Source organism: Dermochelys coriacea, chromosome 13, assembly GCF_009764565.3.
Source record: "Dermochelys coriacea isolate rDerCor1 chromosome 13, rDerCor1.pri.v4, whole genome shotgun sequence".
NCBI lineage: Eukaryota > Metazoa > Chordata > Testudines > Dermochelyidae > Dermochelys > Dermochelys coriacea.
The window spans coordinates 23,825,323-23,838,818 of record NC_050080.1 but is presented as its reverse complement, the minus strand read 5'-3'; the positions used below and the strand labels follow the sequence as shown (position 1 = coordinate 23,838,818).

Below are 13,496 nucleotides of genomic sequence, written 5' to 3'. Positions count from 1 at the left end.
AGGAGTATTAACAGAGCTGAGTAAACAACAAAACAAAAACAGGAAGCGAATTCGCTCTGGTTGTGCTCGAGATGCTCTTTTCTTTGCTTGTCATGGATATTCTAGCAAACAAATTCGCTGGCAGCCTTTATTCAGCAAATAATGAAGGCCATTCATGCAAAGTGAATTATGAATCTGTAAACATGAATATTTATAGTGAAAACCTGATTCCAGGAGATAAACTCATCCAATTAGAAAACAGAAATTGTACGATGTGACTGGTATATTCAAAGTTATCACCACATCTTGGCTTTCAGCCTAAAGGTCAAAACATTATTCAAAGATGTCATTTTTCAAGTAATTTTGGATAGCAGATAAGTTAGAAGAAATCAGAAGCTGGGTCAGAGGGAGAAGTCAGTCTCAAAATCCCTGGGTCCCAGGAACAGTATCCCATTTGTTTTTTGCAGTTTGAACCCTGGACATTATTTTCTGTCTGTTCTGACTCCCCTTGAACGCCAAGACTATAGTAGGGTTCAAAAAAGAACTTGATAAGTTCATGGAGGATAGGTCCATCAATGGCTATTAGCCAGGATGGGCAGGGATGCAAATCCCTGCTCTGAAGTGTAGCCTCTGTTTGCCAGAAGCAGGGAATGGATCACTTGACGATGACCTGTTCTGTTCATTCCCTCTAGGGCACCTGGCATTGGCCACTGTCAGAAGACAAGATACTGGGCTAGATGGACCATTGGTCTAACCCAGTATGGCCATTCCTCCCTCACAGTCTCTCTGCTGCTAGACTCATCATCCCTGCCTTCTATGCTACTTTCCAGCCCACCACCTTCAGTTTCCTTTGCTCCTTCCATTTTCCTGTTAGCTTATCTCCTCAATGCATCCCCCTTATTGCTTTGCTGAAGATGCTTTTTAGACTGCAAGGCTATCAATCAGCATTCAGTCACCACATTGATGCATTAGTTGTGCCAAAGCACTTAACAGGGAAAAAATATGTGATGGTAGGAGCTCCGGGGAAAAACAGAGTCAAGAATCAAGACCTGATTACAGATCCTACAAACCAACCACCTAGTTTTCTCATGCCACCTAAGATACAGATCACAGCCAATCACATCAGAACCTCACCTGGCCATTGTAATGACCTGCTACACAAATGGAAAATGAAAGGCAGCCTGATATGTCAATGCAGAAAAGATATCCAAACCAGAGTACTGCTGCCATCTAAGATCGTTCTCCAGAGTGATGGTTTTGATTCATTCCACGTCTCTGGAAGCGATACAGTGGATGACAAACCTGTATATCGACCTTTAAAGTGGCTTTTCAAGTTGCCATGTGGAAGAAGAAAAAGACGGAGATTGCTTTTCTGGTACGTTGCTTCTCTTTTTTTCTGCACTTTGTCTCATGTATTTTTAGGTCATACACAATTCAAGGCAGAGACCGGGTCTTCTTACATGTTTGTGCAGTCCCTAACATAATGTGGCCCCAGCACTCTGGGCACTGATTCTGGGATAATATTAAATAAATATGGATAACTACAATCTGTTTGTGGCTAATTCATGCACAGAAAAAGAGGAGATATACACCAGATAAGTTATTTGCTAGGAGTGGTTTGCTCAGCTCTTGCTGTAAAAGAGAGGGATGATCACATGGTACTTCCACTATTTTGTGACAGTGTATCACGTTCTAGGACTTGGGGGGAGATGCTATGCTGGTCTGCTGACTCAGCCTGTCAAGCAGAGCAGGTAGGTCTCATTAGATCCAACCAGAGATTTGTATGACTCCAAATCAAAGGGGCTAGTGAACAAGTGAGGAAGTCTTTCATACAAAACCTAAAAATAGCCAGTTGAATGTAATGTTTGTGCTCCATTGTTCTTAAGGAACAAAATAAAACCCACAGCAAGGAAATTTTTGGGGACTAACTTATTGTGGATGGGGTGGGGATATGCACGTACACATGCTATGTTGAAAGGAAGGTAGCAACTCTACTTGCTAGATTAGATGATATGTGAATGGACTAACTACAGAACATATTTTAGGCTTTAGTGATGGTTGTATGCCTTAATTCAAAGTAAGAAGCAAGTGATTTTTTTTCTTAAATCACAAACGTGTCAGGTGTACATGACTCTCTGTCACAGGGCCTCCAAAACAACTTTGAAAGTAATAATTACTCCTATCAAAGCATTTATCTCACATCACATGATATTGGAAACACAAAATAAACTCTATGCTATTACCACATAAGTGGGTGAATGTTGACAGAAAATCCGTGTCCTGAAGAAATGAAGTGGCATGGAGAACAGTTTCCCATCTGGCTGATGGGAATGTTCTCTTTGCTCACATACTGAATGCTGCTGTGATTCCAATCTAACATATGTCTACAGGATGCCAGTTTCTTCCATCCCCTCTCCTCCTGCTTCTACTAGTTGATTCTTACCATTCACACACTCCCTATGAGAATTCACCCCTTACCTTTAATAAAGAAAAAAATGTTAGTACTGCCACTCCCAGCCCCACCGCTTTGACTAATAAGGGAAAACCCTGAACATGAACGTGCAAAATATAGTCGCCCAGTTTGCACATCTGTGGGCCTCTTTCCATCTGTGGGTCTTCTGCTGGCATTACCAGGGCGCCTGTCTTTTATTCTAGTGGATTGTGACATGGGGCAATTAAATAACAACAAATCCTAACCCTGTGTGATTGCAAGAGTCAAAAGCATGAAATTCCAACAAAGATATCCAAAGGACCATGCAGAAGCCTGCTCCCCTTGAAAAATCAATGGAATTTTTTCTCCCCCCACTGACTTCAAGGAGAGGAGAGAAGGATCAGAGCCCAAGATAACACTACAGTAAGTGTTGCTTTACAACATTATGGAGAGCAGGCAGGCTAGCAATTAGTCTTTGTTCCACACACACACACACACACACACACACACACCTTTAAAAGCATCGGTTGCAGCCAACTCACTTGCAGCCACCAATTCACTTGCAGCCAGGAGCTCTTCCCTGAGATTTTACATACTGTCACTATCTTGTCTTGAATTCAAGATCATGACAAGGCTGTGACTGAGAAGCAGCCATGGTAAACTCACTCTTTCCTTTGTGAAGTCATATCTGAAGAAATTTCATCTGACAGCAAAGTACAAAAGCATGGGATACTTTTCGTAAAGAGAAAGCTCAAAGTAACTTCTGCTAACATCTTGTCTCAGCCAGGAACTGTAGGCTGTTCAAGCAGCCTCATAGGACTGCGTATACCACACACACATCATCAGCCATTAAATTGCACAGCCTTTCTGGAAGATGGAACTCCAAATACCAAGGGATAGAGCCAGGCTCCACCTCCTTAAAATCCATGCACTGCTTCAGAAGCTCAGTCATTTTATAACCACTGCACCACTCTGAACTGTGAGACAGAATTCATTTGGATTCTGCTTGAAGTCCCAGGCCCACAGTCCCAGTAGGAAACAAGAAATCAAGTGGCTGGCCCTGAATTAATTTATAGGGACTAATTAAAAAAGAAAGAGAAACGCAGAGGAGACAGTGTCAAATAGGCTCGTTCTTTTTGGGGTTTTCTTCCTCTCTGCTTGCTAAGCCTTCCTCACAGGTGCATAAGGTCAATGCTGCCCTCCCTTTTCTGTTTCCCCAGTGCTATGCTAGATAATAAATAACACTTTACTTATTTAGTGCCTCAGATCTTCAAAAGGACTTTAAATACCTTAACTGATTCAACATAATCTCTCTTCTAAAATGTATAAATGCCCCAAGAGCCAGCCCGCAGTCTATCCAATATTTCAGAATGACAATATGATAGATGGCATGCATTGATCAGACATTAAAAAACAAGCGGGACTGATTAGAAGATGTAGGGTCTGATTAAAACAGAGGAATTGTCTCACTACCATGAAGAAACAATCTTGAGATTTTGCAATAATGAACAGCAGCAGCAATAGTTTATGATATAGTTACACCCTGACACAGGGACAGATTGTGATGCCCTTACTTATGGGCACAGACCCATTCACCGCTTATGTAAGTCTTCACCAGTGAGAGTATGGTCTCTACAATGTTTCAAAGGCGTGACCAAGAAGGTGGAGGATGAATGGCATTTAGAAAATGGAGGCTAGTCATGGCAATGCAAGGCCTATGTCCAGAAAGGCCAAGGATGCATAAACAGAAAAGTAATGTCTTCTTGAGAGGAGCAGGTGCCAACCAGGTGAAATTCTACCCAAGTAGAATTTACATGGTGATGGGATGTGCTGTCAGAAGCTACCACAGGAAAAGTTTAGCAAAAGCTATACAACTGGAGGAGAAGAATGCTTCAATGGGAAAAGGAATTATATGGTTCAAGTCCTTCAGTTTAAATGGCTGTATTTTAAAGAATCCTTATTGAGGTTGCAGGAACAAGCAATCCTGATGTGTAGAAAGAATAGTAAATCTGGCAGGCAACCAGCTTGACTGAACAGTGAAATCCTTGCTGAAATCCTTGAAAAAAGGCAGCTTACAAGAAGTAGAAGATTGGACAAATGACCAGGGAGGACTATAAAGATATTGCTCAGGCATGCAGGAGTGAAATCAGGAAGGCCAAATCACACTTGGAGTTGCAGCTAGCAAGAGATGTTAAGAGTAACAAGAAGGGTTTCTTCAGGTATGTTAGCAACAAGAAGAAAGTCAAGGAAAGTGTGGGCCCCTTACTGAATGAGGGAGGCAACCTAGTGACAGAGGATGTGGAAAAAGCTAACATACTCAATGCTTTTTTTGCCTCTATCTTCACAAACAAGGTCAGCTCCCAGACTGCTGCACTGGGCAGCACAGTATGGGGAGGAGGTGAACAGCCCTCTGTGGAGAAAGCAGTAGTTCAGGACTATTTAGAAAAGCTGGACGAGCACAAGTCCATGGGACCGGATGTGCTGCATCCGAGTGTGCTAAAGGAGTTGGCTGATGTGATTGCAGAGCCATTGGCCATTATCTTTGAAAACTCATGGTGATTGGGGCAGGTCCTGGAACACTGGAAAAAGGCTAATGTAGTGCCCATCTTTTAAAAAGGGGAGGAGGAGGATCCAGGAAACTACAGGCCAGTCAGCCTCACCTCAGTCCCTGGAAAAATCATGGAGCAGGTCCTCAAGGAATCAATTTTGAAGCACTTAGAGGAGAGGAAAGTGACCAGAACAGTCAGCATGGATTCACCAAGGGCAAATCATGCCTGACTAACCTAATTGCCTTCTATGATGAAATAACTAGCTCTGTGGATGAGGGGAAAGCAGCGTACATGTTATTCCTTGACTTTAGCAAAGCTTTTGATACAGTCTCCCACAGCATTCTTGCCAGCAAGTTAAAGAAGTATGGGCTGGGTGAATGGACTACAAGGTGGATAGAAAGCTGGCTAAATCGTCGGGCTCCATGGGTAGTGATCAATGGCTCCATGTCTAGTTGGCAGCCGGTATCAAGCGGAGTGTCCCAAAGGTTGGTCCTGGGGCTGGTTTTGTTCAATATTTTCATTAATGATCTGGAGGATGGTGTGGACCGCACCCTCAGCAAGTTTGCAGATGACACTAAACTGGGAGGGATGGTAGATACGCTGGAGCGTAGGGATAGGATACAGAGGGACCTAGACAAATTAGAGGATTGGGCCAAAAGAAATCTGATGAGGTTCAACAAGGACAAGTGCAGAGTCCTGCACTTAGGACAGAAGAATCCCATGCACTGCTACAGACTAGGGAACGAATGGCCAGGCAGCAGTTCTGCAGAAAAGGACCTAGTGGTTACAGTGGACAAGAAGCTGGATGTGAGTATGTGCCCTTGTTGCCAAGAAGGCTAACAACATTTTGGGCTGTATAAGTAGGGGCATTGCCAGCAGATCGAGGGATGTGATTGTTCCCATCTATTCGACATTGGTGAGGCCTCATCTGGAGTAGTGTGTCCAGTTTGGGGCCCCACACTACAAGAACGATGTGGAAAAATTGGAAAGAGTCCAGCAGAGGGCAACGAAAATGATTAGGGGGCTGGAGTGCATGACTTATAAGGATAGGCTGAAGGAACGGGGACTGTTTAGTCTGCAGAAGAGAAGAATGAGGGGGCATTTGATAGCTGCTTTCAACTACCTGAAAGGGGGTTCCAAAGAAGATGGATCTAGACTGTTCTCAGTGGTACCAGATGACAGAACAAGGAGTAATGATCTCAAGTTGCATTGGGGGAGGTTTAGGTTGGATGTTAGGAAAAACTTTTTCACTAGGAGGGTGGTGAAGCACTGGAATGGGTTACCTAGGGAGGTGGTGGAATCGCCTTCCTTAGAGGTTTTTAAGCTCAGGCTTGACAAAGCCCTGGCTGGGATGATTTAGTTGGGGATTGGTCCTGCTTTGAGCAGGGGGTTGGACTAGATGACCTCCTGAGGTCCCTTCCAACCCTGATATTCTATGATTCTATGAAATGAGCCAATCTGTGCGGCCCAGAATCAATGTTATGGTGTTACAATAAAATCAGGACACACTGCAGTCTACACCAGAATTACAACCGAAGGCTGCCTAATGCCAAACATATTCAATATAAGAGCTGAACATGTCACAGAAGTGAAATTCACAACTTCCAAGCCTGCATGAAAAGTATGAAGGGAATCTAACATTGGGCAATCCAGACCAGATCTTCAGTTGGGTGCTGATTTCCAAGGGCTGAGAACCTGACCCTCTTCTCTGGATTTTCAGTTAAAAAAAAAAAAAAAAAGTCCTCATCTGCCGTTACATTGACATGCAAGATTTCAAACCACCTGATTACAGAAAATGGAGGCAGCAGGTTTGGAGCCGCTTGCATCCGAAGAATTACAGGGAAATGCATCACCTTGCTTCCTGTTATAGATAATACAAATACTTTGCATAAGCATACACACTCCCTAACCTCCTTTCAGTCACAGATCACAGAAAGCATTGCAAATATTGATCAGATCTCAGAACAAGTACCATAGGCAAGTATTATTCTTATTCTTTCAGATGAGTGAATAAGCCCAGAGATAATTAATTCAAATCGCCTCAGATGTTGGGTGCTTGATTTTAGATGCCTCTCACCTGATTTTCAGAAATGCCAAGTTACGCTGACTTCAAATGGAGTTAAAGGTGTTTACTTAGCCCCTAGGCTTAAAATGTTCAAACATCAGTATCCAAAGCCATACAAGACGACAACATTCTTCCCTATATTTGGTGCATCCCATTCAGCCCAAAAGTAACACTTTTGTGTTTTGCTAATTGTTCTATTATCTCTTTGTTAATGAGATAATAAAATAACCACAGCAGCAAAGCAGATACCAGTCAGATCAGCTATTACACTCCTAATAATTATCATAAATAATCAAAATAATAATGATGAGCATTGAAAGATGATACAGGGGAAATTATGAAGAGACACTGATATAGGGATTAATCCTTCAAGGCTCAGTAGACTGAACATATCAAAATTTATTTTATTTTCTTCTCTTTAGCTAACTGGTTTTATACACAACATGAACACTTGTTCCCGTAAGAAACAATTTTTGTCCCAACCCCATTCTATAAATTCTACAAAGCCTCATATCTACATCTCTGGCACCACTATTGTTTCGAGAATAGCAGATCGCAATGCCTTATTTAAAGACGATACTACAGTATTCTATAGTAATCATCCAAAACCATTCCCATAACATTACTGTAAAGTGTAAGGATTTGGGACTATACAGGGAGGACACCGCAGGATTCCACAATTAAAATTTAAAATGAAAGAAACAGGCTGGAGTGGGACATACATGAGGCTGGGCATTTGCAGAAGAAACAATGGGTTCTGACCTGGAGGTTGAGAACTAGCTGGGCTTTAGCACACATGGACTGTTTACTGTGGCTGTGGAAAAAGCACCTTGTTTAATATTAATTGTTCATTTATTTGGGGGAGGGGAGGGAATCAAGCCAGCCAGGAAGAAAAATAAAGTTGAACTGTGCTGCTAACAGTTCCCCAGAGGGAGTGGGAAGTGATTAGTAAGTTAAATGCTACATTGTTAACAATTGCCACATACAGTAGTTTATGCTGTAAAATCCATTTTTCACTGCCAATTTGCTAATCTGTTTACATATCTGCTAGTAAATGAATTAATCACCCCTAAATCTCTCTCCAGCCTCCCTGCTTTTCACTTTCCCCACATACACCATGTTCTAATACATCATTTGTGGTTTTGGTTTTATGGTCAGACATCAATCTTTGAAAACATACATGCCCAAATGCTCAAGAGCTCCACTACAGCAAAGCAAGGTAAAAAGAAGGGCATCTGTGATATAATCAACACTGCCATCAAGAGAAACAATAGTGTCAAACTAATGTGGCCACTGTGTTCAGGGGAACAATCCCCATGCAACCAACTGTCCCAGTTTTCCCCTGAATGTTATTTCAAGGTTGCAAATCTGCAGGATTTCCACACACAATAAGGAAAGCATATCAAAGAGCACAAGACAGTTGTAGGGATAATTCCATATGTCAAAAGGAAGAAGAAAATTGCCTTACACACACACACACAGGTATTTTAAGAGAAAAGTATTTTCCCATAAGGAAAGTCCCTTATCTTCTGAAATGAGGATCAGAAGTTGCTCGATACACTTGAGATTTTACTGCTGTGTATTCTAGTGAAAAGTAGTTAGAATTAATTAGATTTGGAACCTACAGCAAGAAGAGTTTAAAACCTCAAGAGCAGATCTGCAGTGTTATAAATAAAAAGATGTGTTCGAATTGTGTGCAACTAGAAGTAATTGGTGAGAGAAGAGGAGGAAAAAGCTTACAAATAGTGCAAGGCAACAGTTGTATTAAGGAGAAGGGCCAACAAAGGAATTTAAAAGGTCCTCGAGTATTAAACAAGTAGTACAAGCAGAAAACCAGTATCCATTTGTTACATTTCCACCAGTATTTCTGATACTAAGTTTTATGGTGCAGCACTGGAAAGTAAAAAGAAAAGGAGTACTTGTGGCACCTTAGAGACTAACAAATTTATTTGAGCATAAGCTTTCCTGAGCTACAGCTCATATGCATCCGATGAAGTGAGCTGTAGCTCACGAAAGCTTATGGTCAAATAAATTTGTTAGTCTCTAAGGTGCCACAAGTCCTCCTTCTCTTTTTGCGAATACAGACTAACACGGCTGCTACTCTGAAACCTGTCATTGGAAAGTAAGTGGACACGACAGGAAGGGATTCAGTGTTGTTCTGCCTTGAACACTGAACTCTTGGCTTCCCCCTTTTTACATGCGTTACCATACAGAAAAAAAAAACAAAACAAAAGCAACCCATTTCTTGCACAATGACTTTTCAGAATTGTTAACAAAAGGCTGCTGAATAAACACATTAAGCATTAAAAAAAAATCGTTCCATCCGCAGGTAGTCAAGAGGTATTTGCATCCGAATAATTACGAAGACAGCACCATCTGATGGAAAACAGCAAAAGTGCATGGGATTCAACGGACGGAATCTACCACACAACTTGATCCTTAATTGAAATCCAACCGAGGGGCAGGGTGCGTGGACATTCTGCACATTTGCTTTTATTGTCAGAATATTAGCTGTGCAAATTGGTTACAGGGCATTAAGAACTCAGCCGTTGAATGTAATCTAAAAAAAGAGGCAACACTTTCCATATAACCTCATTCGTGGAAATGGCTCGGCAGTCGTATTTATATGTATAAATAAGATCATTTCATCATTCTGAACAGCAAGGCAGGAATTCAAGTGGGAGGTGAAAGTTGACTAACAATCAGGCAGATCAAACACTAGCTTTCCCACTTAGCTAACGATAACGGAATATTTCCATCCTGGTTTGGAAAGGATTAGCCATTTGCTTCCACTGCACCTGCATTTGCTCTGCGCCTTTTAGGGTACCGTTTATTCGCTCCATACCTACGTCCCCCTTCCACGAAAAAGTTTTCAATTTTACTTAAAGATGGATTTTTTTCTAAGCATGCGAGCTAAGTGATTCATCAAAGGGGAACGCGAGCCTAGGGTCTAGCCCCAGTTTATGCCAACCCCAGTCCTATATATCCTAAAATCACATTCAGAACAGTCATTAAAAAGGGGTATTTAAAAAAAATACCATAAGCGCCATAGATAGTTTAAGTCATGAAAGGAGCTATTTAGCAACGTTACATTTCCCAGTGGTTTTTACTAAATCTGATAACATGTGCCGTTGCCTAGCAATCTAAATATAAATTTGTTATTAAACAGTATTGGACTGATTTGCGCCTGTACCTCACAGAGCTGAATGGGAGCTCTTCTCCCGACTCAGCCAGCCTCACCACAAACTTTCTTTAAAACGATTTCGCAATGGAAAAAAAAATTATTTCAGCTTTACGCATGGGTCTGATTGCATGGTCCCCATTTGCTGAGCTGCCCAATATGTACATCTTAAAGAAGCCGGATAAAAGTCATTTGATCTCTCTTAGCATCTTAATTCCTCACCATGTAAGGAGCACAAAACCCCGGCGTGCTGGGCACCCCCGCTGAAGGTATGGAATGTAAATAGCCAAGCCTCAATGGGCGAGATTTATCATCTCCAGTCCATAAACGCAATTAGGAGCAGGGAAGTCGGCTTTACTCATATTAAACATTCAGGCAAAAGAAAGCTGGGAAAGGTGGAAATACGGGTGTGTGTGTGTGTTTTAAAGATTTGCTAACTGAAACACAAGAAAATTGATTCCACACCACAAGGGAAAGCAGAAATAACTCCCCCACTTTTGATCCACCTGCAAAATGGGGAAAGAGGCAGAAAACTAGCTCAATGGACACCTATCATCTTGAAAGAATTCCAGCTATACTTAAGGAATTTGGGAGGAGAGGGGGGGAAAGAGAGAGAGAGATAGACGGCTACTATTAGGCTACATACAATCTCTCTCTGCTCTAAAACAGTCTCCTTACAGATTAAAATAGCCGAAATCCTGACAAATCGAAGTATCTCAGCCATCCAGAGAAAGTTAAACAAACTCTGGGATCCCCAGAGGGCCGGGAGCAAATGGTGCCACTGAACTTCTAAAAAGTGTTGCCTAACTTTGGTTTAAAGGTACAGTCTAGTGACTTACAGCGCGGTGGCATGTTTCCCCCAAGGCTCACCCCTGCCTTTGATTCAGAACAACTGTTTACTATAAAAAGGACCCAACTGTCTTGACCCCAAGAATGAAAGGGATGCTTTCATTTCACACAAGCCACAACTTTTAAAGAGACATACCGCTCCTCAGAGAGAGAAAATGTGTATGTATACAAAACCCGTATCTCCTGTGGAGGCAAGCAAACAAAATAAACCCATTAAAAAGGGAGTTAGTGCTGAGGCACTATTAGGACTTTGAAGACAAACATCATTCTAAAGGACTTTTAATAGGATTGCTCTTTCCCTTGCCATCCGCTGGGCTTTGATGAGACAAATCTATTCTTTCCAGCCCATGACCCTTCAGAAAAAGCTCGAGGTGGAAAAAGATAGAAGAAAGAGTAGGGCAGATCCCACATAATTCGATACATTGCATCCAGCTCTCCTCTGACTTTTGTATTTAACCCACCACGCCGAAGAGATGCACGCGAAGAGCAAAGCAAGCCAATCACTGCAAAAAGGCAAACTTAACCCCGCACAGAATGTCCACACAATCCAGCCCCAAACAGACACGTTGCAGTGTATTGCCACCCCCTTATCGCTGGCTCACTCTCTGCCCCCGGTTAAGTTGAAAGTAGCCCTTCGCGAGGGCTACCTATAGAACAAGTGAAGAATGGATGAACTCACCTGGGAAGACCTGCCCCTCTGCTTTTTGCAACAGCTGCACCAGAAAGACAATAGCGGTAATCCGGTTCATTCTTTATTGGAGTTCACATTCCCTCCCCGCTATAGCAGTGCAGCTGTCTCTCTGTGTGCCTGGCAAATATCCCCTGCATTGGTACATCAGAGTTGGAGATGTATCTCCGAGCTGGAGCTGCTATCCTGATCTGATGAGTAGCACAAACTGATTGAAGAAGGGGGAGGGAAAGCAGGGGGAGGGGGAGGGGGAGAGAGACAGAGACGAGAGATTTCCCCTGAGTCCTAACGCCTGCCTTTTCCTCTCCTCCAGACAGCTCTACACCGTCACTAACCAGACTTCAACTGACCTCGGCTACCGACACCCATTCTGCACTCCTGGCTTTTGTTCTGACAAAGGGTTGCCCACAGGGGAATCAGTGTAATTAAGAACCTTCTGCACTGAAGGAACAGCAAAACTCCTGCACCAAACCGGGGTTGGGAATTTACAAAAATAAATACAGAGCAGGAGAAATCGGAGGGTATTTTCTTGAATCCAACTGTTTGATCCATGTTGCTGCTCAGCTGTGTCCTATTTGCAGGGACTTGGGGACAAAGTGTTGCAAGCAAATTAGGTTTCCTGCTCGTGCATTGTTTCGGGGGGTGGGGGGTGTCAATGCAAAATATCTCCCATGAGCAAAAGAACTGGGACTGTGGTTACCCGTGAAGCCAGCACTGAGATAGGAAGTGAAAAAGAGACCCCCTGCTAGGACGAGAAGAGTGAGCAAAACTGCAGGTTTCAGGGGGTCCATTATTCGATCAGCTCTTATGAATGGCTCACAGGCATTTTCAGCTGAAAATAGTAATTTTCATCATTATTCACTTAACTTGGGGTAGACTTGGCTGCTGACTCCCTAATCACACCACGCACTGCTGCGCACACGAGCTTTACACAAACACACACGCACGCAATTAAAACGGTGACTCTGCTTCCACATGACTCTGCAAATTACCTCCCCCGCCTGCTTTCATTTTGTTAAATGAAAAAAGTAGGAGGTCCCCGCCCCCTCCCCTTCTCGATACCCTGCATCGGGGGAAGGGGGGGACCGAAAAGACATGGGGCGATTGATCCTCCATCTGATGTCGGATTGGCAAAGCAAATGAAAGCGCTGACCGTCTCCCCCGGCATGAAGTGACTGGTTTATCACGAACGCGGCAGGAGATTCTTTTTGACGGTCACTGAACTTTCAAAAGAAACTCCAATGTTTTGCTTTGCGGGGCCTGTGTGTGCGCGTTTAGTCAAAACACTCCCGCTTCAATAGAGCTCTGCTTCCAAGCTGATTCTAATACTGCTGTTAATTGCTCAGCCTTACCCCCGCCCCATGTCCTTTATCCCTCTCTCCGTTTTTTTCCCCCTACTGAACCACCTGTGTTCTCTTTATTCTTACACAGCTCTTTTAATCAAATACCCAGGCAAGCAGTCAAGAGGCTGCACCACTCCGTGGATAACCAGTAGGGGGCAGAATTGCATCAGTAGTGACATTGCTATATAGCCTCCCTCCTCACCCCCGTTCACTTGCATACTACCTCTTCTGGGAGGGTTGCAGACAGTTAGCCGGGAACCTGGATTAACAGCAAACATTAATGCACAGAGGGCACAATAGCTTTAGGATCTTCCCAGGTGAGCACAGCTAGAATTGAATCGGTCCTTTTTTGTCCCATCCCAAAAGAGAACAAAGGGAGCGCATAATTAAATTGATACCAGTGAACTTTTA

At 43.0% G+C, this 13,496-nt stretch overlaps 1 protein-coding gene across 2 annotated transcripts in view; it reads right to left on the bottom strand.

Annotated features, from left to right (window-relative positions):
- PTPRT (protein tyrosine phosphatase receptor type T) overlaps positions 1–12,035 on the bottom strand; it is a 747,520-nt gene extending 735,485 nt beyond the window's left edge. For both annotated transcript variants that reach the window (XM_043495677.1, XM_038369864.2), the window contains exon 1: positions 11,734–12,035. In XM_043495677.1, coding sequence (XP_043351612.1) covers positions 11,734–11,803 — 70 coding nt within the window. In that variant the 5' untranslated portion in view covers positions 11,804–12,035. The remainder of the gene's footprint in view (positions 1–11,733) is intronic.
- Between the last annotated feature and the right edge of the window lie 1,461 nt (positions 12,036–13,496).